At 38.5% G+C, this 15360-nt stretch overlaps 1 protein-coding gene across 1 annotated transcript in view; it reads right to left on the bottom strand.

The window, feature by feature from the left end:
• Positions 1-15360, bottom strand: part of LOC130431272 (attractin-like) — a 48384-nt gene extending 33024 nt beyond the window's left edge. Inside the window, exons 1-8 of the mRNA XM_056760205.1 lie at positions 14905-15360; positions 9107-9190; positions 8340-8453; positions 7749-7877; positions 2994-3196; positions 1710-1878; positions 1530-1620; positions 47-296 (exon numbers count right to left, since the gene is read on the bottom strand). Of these exons, the coding sequence (XP_056616183.1) occupies positions 47-296; positions 1530-1620; positions 1710-1878; positions 2994-3196; positions 7749-7877; positions 8340-8453; positions 9107-9190; positions 14905-15167 (1303 nt within the window). The 5' untranslated portion in view covers positions 15168-15360. The remainder of the gene's footprint in view (positions 1-46; positions 297-1529; positions 1621-1709; positions 1879-2993; positions 3197-7748; positions 7878-8339; positions 8454-9106; positions 9191-14904) is intronic.

Below are 15360 nucleotides of genomic sequence, written 5' to 3'. Positions count from 1 at the left end.
TATGAGTAAACTATTACACTATTATTTATTAATGTGTGCTGCTGACCAATGTTGTACTGCTGTACTTGACTGATGTATCCATATAGAGGACAGTGTCCAAACACCACCAGTATGACCGGCTCTGATCCGTCGGGTTGAAGCTGGACAGTATGTGCAGAATGACCAACGACGGCATACTGCTCTTTAGCATGTGGATTCAGCAGAACCCACGACTGGTTACGAATGTGGAACACCCACAGTTCTGACGTCACGTTTCCCGTAGTGTCAATTTTTCCACCGTACATGTAGATTTTATCCTAACAAAGCCAGATACAAACATCATGGTCACCAAATGCACTGCTGAATAAAAATGAACCAAAACCAATCAAACAAGTACAATACAAAATAACATGCATGAATGAATTGCTTCCTGTTGAGAACTTATAAAAAATGTACTGCAGCTGTGTCATTCAACTTCACAAGATCTACATTTCTTCAACCAAAGTGAATAATCTGTGTCACTGCTAATGAGATTGAGGTCTACAATTGGTCTACAGTGGTTCTTGGTTAATCAAAATCTCCAATTTAACTATTATATTTTTAAGACAAGTGTAGCCAGCAATGTTCAACATATCAAATGTGACCTGGTTTCTGCTGACCTGTGGTTGAAGTGATTAAATCGCAAAACATTTTAGACCTCATTTAGCTGATCAGCAGAGGCCAATTCATATTAATTTCAAAGTAAACACTAATTTAGGATGCAAAGAATTCAAAAGTTTTACATAATTAATATTGCATATACAAATTTATAGTCGGTTTAATATTTGACCTGTGTTTCTCTCTCCTTTATCTTAAATGTGTGCTTTCACTGAGAGTGCGTGCGTGTCTGTCTGTGTATCTGTCTGTGCTTGTCTGTGTGTCCGTCCGTGTGTGTATCTATGTCGATGTGTGTAAATACGTGTGCATATTGTGTGTGTGGAGCATTTTTATGTGGGTATGTCTGTCTTCTGTGTTGGAACCTTTTTCTTGTTTTTACAGGTATATGACTTCAGTTGTTTTGCTTATAGTCAATATGTCTCATGTACAGCTGCTTTGTAACAATGGAAATTGTAAAAAGCGCTATATAAATAAAGTTGAGTTGAGTCAAAGCGAAGTCACAGCGTAATGTTCCAGAAATGCTGTTTACCCAGAGCCATTGAGAGAGAGTGTTTTGCCAAAAGAAGTCCTAAGCGCTGGAGCATCACATGATTCATGGAGTCTTCAAATAGTATAAGGAAGTTATGTTTTCTCTTTAAATGCTTTATTTCATTCATTTGTTTATTCATTAAATGGCTTTCATCTTTAAATGGGTAAGACGTTTACAACAGTTGGTCTGTTTAGACGCAGCTCCATGCGTTACTAGTAACTTCCGTGAACTATTGAGAGCGTGTATGAACCGCCATTGCAGTGAAAAACTGTTCCATTAGACTCTCTCTCAATGGCTCTGTGTTTACCAAAAGCAAAACTAGATCACAACCCTATTAAACAACATCTCATTCATAAACACAAACCTCATGGAGCGTGACAGCATGACCGTAGCGTCCAGTTACAGAGTTGACAGACCGGTTTAAAGAAATCCAGGTTTGGGAGGAGATATTGAACCTAATAGAGGGTCGAGCAACACACGGGTCAGAAGCTGTCAGCCAATAAAGTTACCATTCTACAAGAGCAAAGTGAGTGTGTGTACTTACGCAGTCACCATCTGGTATCGTGTGTAGTTATACACGTGTCCACCTATGACCCACATCACGTCTTCATGCTCCACGGCCTTATGGGACGCCCGAGCCAGGCCGGGCCCGCTGTAGTCTTCGCGCGTCCAGAACGAAACATTCGCTGGTACGGATATTGAACAATCTGGCCCTGAAATAGACAAACAGAACGGCTCTCACTAGTGTTTATCATCAGTGCAAAAATACATAATTTACATTTCAAGTTTTGGATGATATTGAATTTAGAGTATTTGCTATAAAATAAAATAGAGGTAAAAAATGAATAAGCAAATATGTGATATCGAGTCTTAAAAAAGATACAGCTTTTGCATGAACGGACAATTAATGCAAATCATTACACATATAATGTGAATCAGTTTAGCAGTCCAACCCTTAATTTCAGTTCATGTCTTTCATAAAAGCTAATTCACTAAAAGGTAAACAAAAGGATCAGGTCCAAAAATGTATAAAATAACAGGAAACCGGGGAGGAACATATTAGTTAGCTCTGATTTGCTCAACCTGTTGTTCACAGATAGGTGATTAATCACTTCCACAGATCTGTGCTTCTGGCAATAGAGAGAGACCCACACCTCTTTAGCTCAGTGGGTGGCAGTGCTTTAAAATCCAGCTTCAGTGCTTACCTAAGAACCACCCTTACATAAATTTACCATGGTTACTGCCGATTTCATATTACCATTATTAGCAGTGGTTTCAAAACCCCAAAACAAATCCTTGACTTATAAGTCACTTGTGCTCAAATGTGTGATGTGACACAATGTAATTTATACTTTTAAAAAATGATTTTTTTATGTTTTAGAAGAAACAGCAAACCTTAAACATCCAAAGTTTTAAAAATACTTGTCTATGCAAAATATCATTCATTATAATTACTAAAATGAAACAAGAAAAAAAAAGATATTAAGAACGACAGCAAAGCTCAACGTCATCTGTCAAGAATACAGAAGAGCAGATGCCTGTTGTGAGATTTCATTGTAGTACCTCTATGAAAGAATATGATACAAACAGTACACCTTTGAAAAGGTGACCTCACTCCTTCGTGATAATTCTTATTCATACAGCTGCTTGAAATGATTTGGGCAACATTTACAAGAATGAAAATGTGTTTATAAAAGAAAAAACACAAGCTTAGATCAAATGTAAGCAGTAATCTTCAAGGTGAGATGTGTGTGTCTTGCACCACTACACCAAATCGAGCAGAAAATGATATTGCTGTGCTATTGGTGGACCAAACATAACAACCTACCTTGCCATACTGGTTTGCACTGGCAGCGTTTGGTGCTGTTTTGACACTGTCCTCGCTGCGGGAAACCACAGTTTGACGGGCAGTAGGGCACATCACAGGCCTCCCCCTTCCATCCGTCCTCACACACACACTGAACAGTCTCACTGAAGTTCCCCACACGACACTCACCACGATCAGAGCAGTTATTGGGACACGTGTTCAACCTGCACAGGACATAGAAACAGAAATATCTAGAACTGGTAATTCGAAATGATAAACCATATCAAAAACAATGTCATCAATTGAAAAAGTAACTGTCTCCTTACTGATTTTCTGAACATTCCCACCTGTCTATAACAAATAACAATTATTGCTTCAATAAATACACAATCATTCAAAAGTTTTCGGACACTTGGATGAAATGTTTCTCATTGTCTTGAAAAGGTTTTCATCTGAAGATGTATGCCTAAATGTCAGTTTTTTTTTAACAAAAATGTAATTGTGCAAAAATAAACTTTTTTTCATTATAAACTAATTACATTTTATTTAATAAAAAATTACGTTGAAATTGATGACTTTGACTAAATAATGAAAAAAAGGAACAGTTAGTAAAAGCACACAACACATGGGAAATCCTTTAATATCGTTTAAAAAGTGTGACTACATATAAAATGTTTAATTAAGATTTTTTTTAATGGAAATATAATCTTCATAGTTCCCTCTTTGTGATTCTTCAGTTTTGATGAGCTTGCTATGTTTCAAAAATGTAAAGAAAAAATAAAACAGTAAGTCAGCGAGTAAGTGTCCAAAAACTTTTGACCAATAGTGTATGTGTTTACAATACTTATAAATATTCTTATTATTATAAATAACAGGCAATACTGTGAAAACCTACTTAAAGTTTAACTTTCCACTATAACAGTGCTAGTGCGTCATGTCCTTAAAACCTGTCACTCATCACGTAGATTAAACAAGAATTACATCAACTGAATGATGTTACTTACAGTAAACCACACCTTATGTAAACCCATTGTTACACTGCTTGGCCGGGCATTAATCATTCAAGTGCACAGTCTGGTTTTTGTACTGACAAGACATCCGATGTGGTACAGTATTGTCAGATTATTTCCCCACAGCTGACCGTTCAACGGACATTCAGAATAAAACCATGAGATATTCATTTAGAAGACCTCAACAATACCAGCGATAGCCTACCACACAAACACAGTATTACAGTTGTCACTGGGGACGCACCCATAACATGTTTACGTCAGCAAAACAAATATTAACTTTATCTCTTTGGTTAATATTTTAACTTCAGATTTCAATTTTTTCTTCGCCATTTAAAGTACTATCTTATAAAGGAGGGTGGAGTTAGTTAGATGTGAGAACTTTGTGCTGAACGCTACAACAACAGGCACATTAGCAGGCAGTTCACGGTCCTCTACAGATGAACACCAAACAAGGAGACAGCAGAGAATAAGAGGCGGTCTAGCATTTGTCTGTCAGCGTTTTGTGATTTTGTGAATGTTATAGAGCGTCTACAGTGTGTGTTTGTCAGGTCTAGTGTTTGACTTCTGTTGACGTTGCGCTCTAAAATGTCTTTGGGTGGCTGTAAATGCAATCACTATAGAAACCGTCCCCGTCACCATTAGAACTCCACATGAGCAGTTTCTCCCAAAGACACAGAGGTCAAAGACCCTTCATCCCCTCCGTCTCTCTCTGCTTAAATTACCCTGACCTGCATTTTTCTACCCTCGGCTATGTTCTCTAGTGCAAATCCACCTCAAGGGTTAGTTCAGCTGAAAATAAACATTCTGTCATCGTTCACTCAACCTTGTGTCATTTCGTGGAACACAAAGGGAGAAGCAGAACTCCAGCAAAACCTTATTCTCACTTCTGCAGACCTGCCACATCATAAATGGCAAAGAAAGGCATCTAGCAACATTAAGGATAAAGCCGATACAACACATTGTGAGAACACCTAGAATAATGTGTTAGAATTGTATAGACTAAATTTAGGGTCCTCGGTTACCCTCATTCGAGAACTTGATAAACCTTTAGTCACCGTGTATGCTTTACTAAATGGAGAAGAGTTGTGTTGAACTTCTTGACATCTGCTATTTGATCCATGGAAGAGAGTCAAACACATTTGAAACAACATGAGGGTGTTAACATTAAGATAGACCTTGGGTTAACCAACCCTGTATAGGTGGAATGTGGAGATTTTAGCGGCATCTAGAGGCAATTTGCGAATTGCAACCAATGGTTCACTCCACCACTTCTCCTCCCTCTCTATTCTCTGTTCTATTCATTTGGTCCAGACCGATTTAAAAAAATGATACATTGTGCACTGATTGCTTTGGTTCGAACCAGTTGAAAAGAAACCAAAATCCAGTCACGTGACAACAAGTCGAACTTACTGCACGTACCGCCGCCGGAGTTTCTTTACCTTAACCTGGCACTGTCCCACAGATCTATTAAACCCCCTTTCCCCGAGTTGTTTGCTAAAAAATGAAAATAGCTTGCTGATAATGAGTTTCCGCAAATTGGGATTTTATAGGAATGTGCACGAATGTTGAAATATTCAATCCGCAATAACTATTCAAAAACCTTAATAACAATGTTAGTAAACCTTACAGTTGTCACGTCTACTTTAATGCCTCTTCAATTAATCTGTTATGATATATAATGATTTTACAATTTATATAATATAAAAAAATCATTTGCACATGTTGCTAAATCTTTGTTCACTCAGATTGCAAGTTTAAAACTTCAAACATTTTAAGTTTACACTGGATGCTGTATAGCGTGTTACGTTCGGCTCATATATTAAACTGTTTAAAAATTGGTGAGACACAGAGTTTGTAAACATTACTTACATTAGGTATAGAAATACCATGGAAATATTAGATAATTAATAATAATTCATTTATTACCATGAATGAAGCGGTTGTCCTTGGTAAATTCATTTTCGTTAATTAAAAATATATTGAGTAATGCTAATTTCAACAACTTGAAACATGAAAAGGTTCATTTCACTGCAACTAATGTTAATGAATTTGGCTTTTGCATAAGACTGGCACCCTTTTCCAAATTTAAAGCCTGAATTTTTAAATTTTCAAAAAGTTCAAATAGGGTCATCACCTTCAAGTTAGAGCCTGTACATAAACTTGCACGGTCGGGCTATTAACAGAGAAACAAGCATTAAATGTCGCCATCTTTGTTGCAGGGTAAATTTTAGGATCTGAACAGATTTTATTTGCGGGGTAAATTTTACGATCTGAACAGTCAAGGAACCAAGGTATCAAGCCTGTTTACTTTATTTATTATCAACATTATAAACAATAAGGCCAGATATTCTTGTCAGATGGGTTTTGTTAGCGGGATTTTGAAGAGCAGCTCGTTTTCTCCGCTGTCAACTTGTTAACCAGGCTGAGTAACGTTCACCAGAGTAAAATAGACCTATATGCTTGTTTTTCTTATCAAGAACATGTAAAACAAGATAAACAAGATAACCATATATCACAGACTGTCAGTATACATTGCGTTCAGTTCGTTTTCTTTTTGTATTATACCGTTACGAACAGGTTTAAATGCATATAAAAAAATATTTAAAATACCTATACAGGATATAATATTAATGCGTTATGAATATTTAATGATAATTATAAGCTTTATTTAAAATTGTGACTAAATAAAAACTTTACAAATATGTAATAATAAACTCAATTTCGATAAACAAATATTCTTTATATTTTCTATGAGGCTCCGCACCTCCTCACAACTCTGAGTTTGTCAGCGAGCTGCCATGCTAGTGCAATCGGTCAACAAACAGTTGTCCTCATTCCATAATGTACACACAGCTGACTGCGACAATTGGTTTAGTTCACAAAAGTGCAGGACTTTTTGCATTTGGGTCTGTTCGAGGTCGAATCACGTTCACGATCACACAAACTGCACCAAGAAGAAAAAATAACTCTAGTGCGATTCAACCGTACTAAATGAGTCAGGTGAGAAAGCAGGCTAAGATGTCGTTTTATTTTCGATTCATTGCCAATGGAGATTACGTATTTCCATGCAAGGGGACGCGCATGTATGTAGATAGACAACACAATGCTTTATTATGTGAGGTTTTTATATACACCTCTGAAGATATAGTTATGTATATTATATTGCATTTCTGTCAATAGATCCTTATAAAAACTACACAGTACACAATGGACCTTTAAGATGTATATCAGTTTCCACATTATTTAGAAAGTTTAGATTAACAGGTCAAAAACAGCCATTGCTAACAAAACCTTTATAAAAACAGGTCTCATCAAAAGATATGCACAATCCTCATAAAACTAGAAAACAACAGAGTGGAAAAAACGCTGTTATCCATTAACTACAGTTAGATTAGGAAAATATTTATATGGTTTATAGCAAATATAGAGGTAAATGTAGGTGGCAATTTTATACCCTGTTAAAAAAAACCATCATATACTGGTTTGGTATGTTTGATGCTGGTTTGCGCTGGTTTAAACTGGTCATGTGCTGGTTTAAGATTGTCCTCAGCTGGTCATGTGCCGGTCCATACTTTGTTTAAGATGGTCAAACCAGCATCAAAACGGTAGTCCAATTTATTAGCCAACATAATGTTGCCGTTTACCTTTCGAATATCCTTCAATGTGCCATGTTGCTTAAGCTATCCAAGCGGACAGTTTGGGAGATTTTAGACAGAGCTACAGTACTGCTATAGCCTTGATAGCTCCAGAAATAATTGTTTACCTGTAGGAGATGTTGAAGCCAGTGAGATTATACGCAGCGTCGCTGAAGAAGTGCAGAAGGGCGAAGCCAGACTCTGCCACCACCTCTGGGAAGGTCTCGTTGCTGTAACTCTCAGGAACAATCAAACCACTGAACAGAAAAGAGAACAACATGGAACATGTTATACTTCTGCTGACAGGAAACCAAAACATGCGGCAAATTCATGCTATTGGTCGAAAAGCTCTTTTTGATAGTAAGGAAAGGAATCAACCTCTGGTCGCTTGAAGCGATACCACACACTGTGTCTGTGCACAGTCTACTGGAAAATGAGAACTGACTTGCTTATTGTTAAGGTATTTCTGCATACTACAAATAGACTGGCATTCCCTGTAAACAACCAATGTTGTATTCACACAGATAACATTCCAACATTTAAGCATGTAGAGAGTTACCAAAACACAACACCTTCACTAGAAGACTCCGCATTCTAATCTCATCCTGGATTTACAGGTCATTACCTTCATATCTCTCTCCCTTGGTTCAGTCTTCACACACACACATGTGACTGCCTGAATACAATACAATTCAGAAAAAGAGAAATGTAGACATTACCTGAAGGCAGCGAGTAGAGGAGAATAGATGGAGTCTCCGTCATACAAATACAGGTGATCCCAGCTGCATTCAGTGGCGAAATGTTCAAAGCGAAGCCTCAGGATAGAATTCGGCCTGCAGAGATAAAAACACATCAACCGGCATCCAACGCACACATGCTGTGTTTCTTAGATCTCATTTCTGTCTTAGATAGCCAAACATGATGGCACATGTCAGGTTATTTTTGGGACAGCTTTAACAAGTCAAGTTTGCATGAGCAATGTAAAACAAACTGGTTATTACTGCATTTTTCTATGTTTAACAATTAGTTTGTGCACACCAGGGTTGTGTGCCGATACAAAATGTACTGCGGTACCCATAATGCGTTTAATCAAACTTCTGTTCCTGATCCGGGCAGCTAGGTTTAGTCACTTCATTGTAATGCAGTTGGAGAAATGTTTGTGACAATGCATTCAAAATGAATTATGTCTATTAAGAGAATTATGTCTATTATATTACTATCGACAGCCTTACTTCTCATTTCATTTGTTACCTAAAGCTGGCATCATACTGCAGCCACTTTCAGTATCAATTTACTAGTACACACACCCCGTCTCTGAGTCAGAGCTGTTGGCATCTGACTTCTTATCCAGAGGCAAATATAAAGACGATAGGAAATGTATGGTTTAGTTTCTGTCTCCTATCGTTACAGGGTCTTGTTTACGGGCGGGGTTTGAGATATAAATTATTGCCTGTGCAATAAAGAATTAGTAGAAAGCAATACTCACTGTCCCTCAATGAGCCAGGTGCACTTGGTCTTGTATTTGTAATTTCCTGGTCCATCCGAGAGGTAGCCGGAGGGCCCCGTTAGCCTGGACATGACAGACGAACAACAATATTACACTAAAATAAACACCTGAAATGACTTGATGTGACATGAAACACAGTGGAACATCACAAATTCATCTATATTGACAAATTACTTTGTAATACGGGTCTAACAGCCCTCATCAGAGGTTTAACAGGGCCTTAAATTAACAATATAAAAGCTTAATGGCCATATCAAGGTTCAAGGTAAAACTCTGGTGTAAACAAAGGTTTAAAGTTTTCTGCTCTCAGCTCTGGTTAAATAACAATGTTATAGATAACGCAGACTGACTCAGATTCCCATAACATACTAGGTCTAAAAATTTTAGTGCAGTAGTCTTCCAAAGACAAAAACATGTTTATAGGCTTATCCAATAGGTGGAAAAATAACCCAGCAAGTAACTTGACCCCCATTTAAAAATAAATAAAAAATATTTCAATTAAATTAAAATATTCACAATTTTACATTGACTCTTAATGTACAAGTATATGAATATACAGCCAGCCACAGATAAAAATAAAAGACCATTTCATAATTATCTTCAGTTTCTCTGAATTTACAATTTATAGGTATGTATTGAGGTAAAATGATCAGTTTAGTTTCATTCAGTTATTCAACTAACAATATTTCTAACAAATTTCTAATAAGAATATTGAAAATGACAACTGGAGAAACAAGTCTAAACAACAGAAAAAATACTTTTCTGTTAGTAAAAGTATTTTTTCAGACCTCTAATACTGCAAAGTTAATATTCACTTTTAACCAATACAACAGTAACAGTTGCATGTGTATTTAGGAAAGGTGCAAAAAAATACATAGATAACTTTGATTTTCTAGTCTTTTAGTCTTATCTTTTTTACTCAACCAACACTGACTTTTTAGAACGGCCACAATACATCTAAAAATGCTGATTAAAGGAAATTTTGAAAGGACTTTTCCATGGCTGCATATTTTATAAGGATTATATCCATTTTCAAAAAAATGCAACAAAAAAAAATGGAATCCGTATCAGAAAAGATCCAGACAATGGACAAGTCAACTATTATCCTCTGAAAGTGTCCGTTACATCCGCATTCAAACAGCCCCAGGTCACGCCCCTACTGAAGAAACCCACATTGGACCCCCCTACTACCGACAGTTACAGACCTGTCTCTCTCCTCCCATTTATTGCAAAAACACTTGAAAGGGCAGGTAGGACTTTCAACCAGGTGTCGTCCTACCTATCCCAGAACAAACTACTGAATAACAAGCAGTCTGGCTTCACAACAAAACACTCCACTGAGACTCCACTGCTATCGTTCACAGAAGCACTAAGGCTAGCCAAGGTGGAATCTAAATCCTCGGTCCTGATTCTGCTAGACCTATCTACAGCGTTTGACAATGCCAAACACCAGATACTGCTAGCAACCCTGTGAGGAGCCTAGGACATCTCAGCTTTGATGAAAGAGCATCACGTCCAGCTGAACCCGGACAAGACAGAACTACTCGAGTTTCCGGCACACCCTACAGTGCAACATGATCTCACAATCCCACTTGTCAATACCAGACTCACTCCTTCCAAAACAGCCTGGAAACTCGGAGTCATATTTGATGAACAGCTGTCCTTCAATGATCAAGGACAACGTGGTCATGCCGATATGGCTTTTTCAACACTAGAAAGGTTAGACCCTATCTCACTGAGCATGAGGCACAACTCCTTGTCCAGGCCCTGGTTAATCTCAAAATTAGAGTACTGCAGTGCTCTCCTTGCTGGTCTTCCTGCAAAGGCTATCAAACCACTCCAGCTGGTTCAGAACGCAGCAGCGCGCCTCATCTTCCAACAGCCCAAAAGGACTCATGTGACACCCCTTTTCATCTCCCTCCACTGGCTACCGGTTGAAGCCTGTATCAGATTCAAGTCACTAATGCTTGCCTACAGGACTTTCACTGGATCTGCACCGGGATACTTTCACACCCTCCTACACTCCATCAAGATCCCAGCGCTCCGCAAACCAGCGGCGTCTTGTACTGCTTTCCCATAAGGGCAGTAAATTGCTTTCCCGCTCATTCTCATTCATAACTCCTTCCTGGTGGAACATTCTTCCTAACTCAGTCCGGGCAACCACATCTCTCACAACATTCAAAAAACTACTTAAAATTCATCTCATCTGTGAATACAGACAAATGGAAGAAAAGAAAAACTCTTCCTCTCAACAGGTTGTGGTCTAACTTTTGTTGAAACCAGTTATATTGTGTTGGCATCTATTGCATTATTGCTTTATGACATATCGCTTATTGCTCTTCAAACTCTTTGTAAGTCGCTTTGGATGTCACGCACCACCACATATGGAAGGTCATATACTGTTTCCGGGTCCAAACGCTCAATAAGATGCTATAGGCAAACAACAAAAATGCTAATATACACTCATGGCGAGCTGTTAAACTATCGGAAAACCACCATCCTAACCTTTATCTATGTAATGAAATCCCATATGGCCAGTCAGTGAGTCATTTTTCCTAATTTATTCAAATCTTGATGTTGGAGAAACCTGGAGAATGTATTGTATACCTTCGAGTTAATAAATGCACTGCTTAAATATGCGATGCGAGTAAATCGTGTTCATTAACAGCTGTTTAAGCTGTAGCCCCGCTTAAAATGAATAGATGCTTGGACCCGGAAACGGTATTCCTTACATCACCACCTAACAACCAAATATCCCTTGAGTGTGTGTGTGTGTGTGTGTGTGTGTGTGTGTGTGTATGCGTGTGGTAAGGGATCTAATCAAACCCCTGACTACAGTCTCAAGGAGATTTGTTAACATTGAAACAACAGAGTTCATTAACACACCCAAAATCCTTTGGGAACAGCACACACATCAGCAGACAGCTCGGAGACAAACATACAACACCAACACATCACTCACAATGAAGCAGCAGCCATTAGGTCGTCATTCAATAATCTCCCATTTGAAACAACTATTAAAATCTCATTATCATGTTCTTGAAATATAGCGGTTGTATTCAAAATATTGCTGAATAATTGAATTGCTGTGTTTTTTCTTCATCTTGACTGAAGACAGTCGTGTGTGAAAATCAGGAATGCCTCTCTTCCATAAGTGATTTTAGTGCTCAGTCTACAGAGAATTAGACTTGCTAAGTGCAGAAAAAGCCGCTGAGAGAACAAGCACTTAGTGTGATCGGCACAGAAACGCTGCAGAGCTGTTCTCTCATAGAATAAACGTCTGCACCATATTCTTTCTGGTTCAGAACAGCCCACATGATGAGCCCATGTCATTGAAATAAAAACTGATCAATCACAGTAAGTTTTGCTGGACAAAAAAAAGAATGTGCTCTTATTCACAACAATCAGAGTCAGCCTATCAGACTACAGTGTGCAATATGGCTCAAAGTCTGGGACTGGAATAGCGGTTTTATCAAAATGAGTGTTTGTGCAAGAGAGCATGGAAAAAGTTAGGATTCTGTAACTAAATGGTCCACTAAAAAGTTGACTAAGTTAAAGATTTATTAATGTTCCTGTAAATAAAAGAGTAGGCACATCAAGCACTTATTGTGGCTTTCATACAGGAAACACATCCTCTCTTTGTTTTTTCCAACACATGGATCAGAGATTCTATTAATATACTTTTGTGATGCTTTCAATAGATTTGTACTAATGAAATATCACGGTGTGTAGAGACGGTGTTATGACATCATTTTCGTCATCAGGAGGGTCTGTGGTCGTTCGCACACAAGGTGCGTACAACAGCGCATGCATGAGAAAAGTACCCTAGTCTACTAGGGGTCAATATACACAGAAAATGTACAGTGTGCCGTCGTCGAAGAAGAACAATACAAAACCAACATGTTGAAACCAAGAAGAACAGTTAGCTAAGAAGCATATCCTTCTCCATACTGTTTGGATGTTGTTCTTTGTTGTCTTCCTGTTTGCTCGTATTGTTTGCAATGGTGAATGACGCTCTCTATCATTAATTAGCCGGGGTTCTGTAAATGACCCAACTCAGTGCTGCCCTCTGAAGGGGTGGTAGAGCACACATACTCATTTGTACTGTGCATGTGTCAAACTCGGATGTTGGGGGTTAATCCTTGATGAGTATGCTCAAGAAGCAGTGCGAGGTTTGTGTGCGAGACGGACACAGATGCCGAAAGTCAAGTATACCCGCTCCTTAACTCGACCTCAAACACAAACTGCCCTCTTAAGTCACTCACAATAGAGTCTTGTGGCGGTATGATGGTTCAGTGAAGGTATCAGGCTGTAATACTGTAGTATGTGCAAAAACAGTATAATTACATCACCATGTCAAAAAACATATCACACATCCTACTTTCATATGCCCTGTGTCACATCACTGACACTGTTTAGCATACATACTCATAGATCATATAAAAACATGCATTAGCCAGTTAAATTTATACCCCTCTAACATACCATGAAGAGACTAAAAGAGAGGCTTATATATCAGCTAGGCAAATACATTTTTGGTCAATCTGAAATATAATAAATTGGCCGATAAGCTTGCTGGTTTGGGTGATGTACAAATACAAACTGCGCAACACAATACTTGATTCTGACACAATACTCGATTCTATTTGGAACAAAATCTTTCAAAAATTCCAAGATTTTTTTCTAAAATATAAACATTTTTTTATTTTGTTAAAGAACCGACAACATTCAACCGTCACTGTAAATTAATAAAACTTCAATAGATCTATCACTTAAAAATGAAACTGAAATTTAACACACAACCAGTAAAAGAGTTACTGTTAAAAGATGTTGCAGGTCACATGTTGGCAACTCAACCAAAAAAAAATGGTACAGACTTCAAAACAATCGCCATACCACTACTATACATACAGTATCTTAAAAAATAAACATCTTAAAAACACAATATGCGATACATTGATATACCTTTTTCACGCCCAATAATAAACACTTCTTGCTTTTAAATGTTTTATAGTGATAATTGGGAAATATTCAGTGAAATAACTTGTTTCATTTTAAGAATTTATATTCTAATGACATGTCCATAAAACATGTCTCCATTCAAAAAAGAGCAACTCGCAAATCCAGACTACAATTACACCAGCCCTTTATAAAGGGTTACAAGGAAATAAGAAACATCACAGTTGTAAGATTAAATGACCCACAAGCTCTTACATTCATGATACCAGACTGAGACGCTGGTCTGTCTCATGATATGGTTTAATTAAAACTGCCTCCAGTCTGTCTGTAGTATTAGATTCCTGATTGACACCACATGACCATTTGGAGCCTGATTCACCCCAAATGAGCCGATGGCTCCAATGCAAACAGTGTCTGTGGCAGACTTTGCCCATGAGTGACTTTTCAGTACTGTTGAATAGCATGACCCGTTCGCCAATCATATTCCACATTTACAATCTCAAGCCACTTTATAACCATCTTTGTAATGATATGTAAAAAGCAAAGACTAAAAAGGTTTACAATACAAACTGACGACAAGAGGGCTCAACAAGTCATTCTTCTAGAATATACAGAGCAGCTTGTGTATACGTTCACGATTATTTGGCAAACAACTTCAAATTCTGTTAAATTATGCCTCAGATAACCACTCTTAAAGATGTCTGTGACAGGAGAAGACTGGGAAATGTTACACTGCACTGAATGAACTTCCCGCATCACACACACAATAATATCAATGTCACGACCATCAGCTGCTATAGGCGCCGTCTCTGTCTCACCTGAAGCGGCCGCCGCAGTGCTGGCACTGGTCCCCGACCCATCCCGGCTCACACACACACACTCCACTGGCTGTGTTGCACTGCCCGTTCATACACGGTTTATCGCACTCTTTCGCTTCAGTGGCCGCGGACAGATACACCAGTCCGCTGAAGGCTACGAGGAAGAGAAGAGATCGAAGCACGGTCCCGTGAAGGCCTACGCGAGGCAGGCCGAGCGTCAGACACCGGCCCCGGCCGAGGGCCCTCCGTACCTCCGCGGCCATCCGCGCAAAAATGGCTGACAGTCGGTACGAAATCCACTGCTAGTCCGGGCGACCGGAGGACGGGGGAGGAAGAATAGCTGTGTCTGTGATGCAGTCGCGAGCCCGTGGTTTCTTTGGAAACTGATTTTTTTATCTTTTCACCCCGTTCACATCATACCGATGCTTATCGCTGCGGTACTGAGACGCATATTGA

The sequence above is a fragment of the Triplophysa dalaica genome, chromosome 11, assembly GCF_015846415.1.
Source record: "Triplophysa dalaica isolate WHDGS20190420 chromosome 11, ASM1584641v1, whole genome shotgun sequence".
Lineage (NCBI taxonomy): Eukaryota > Metazoa > Chordata > Actinopteri > Cypriniformes > Nemacheilidae > Triplophysa > Triplophysa dalaica.
Note: the sequence above shows the minus strand (reverse complement) of the source record. Positions and strands in the feature narration are given on the sequence as shown.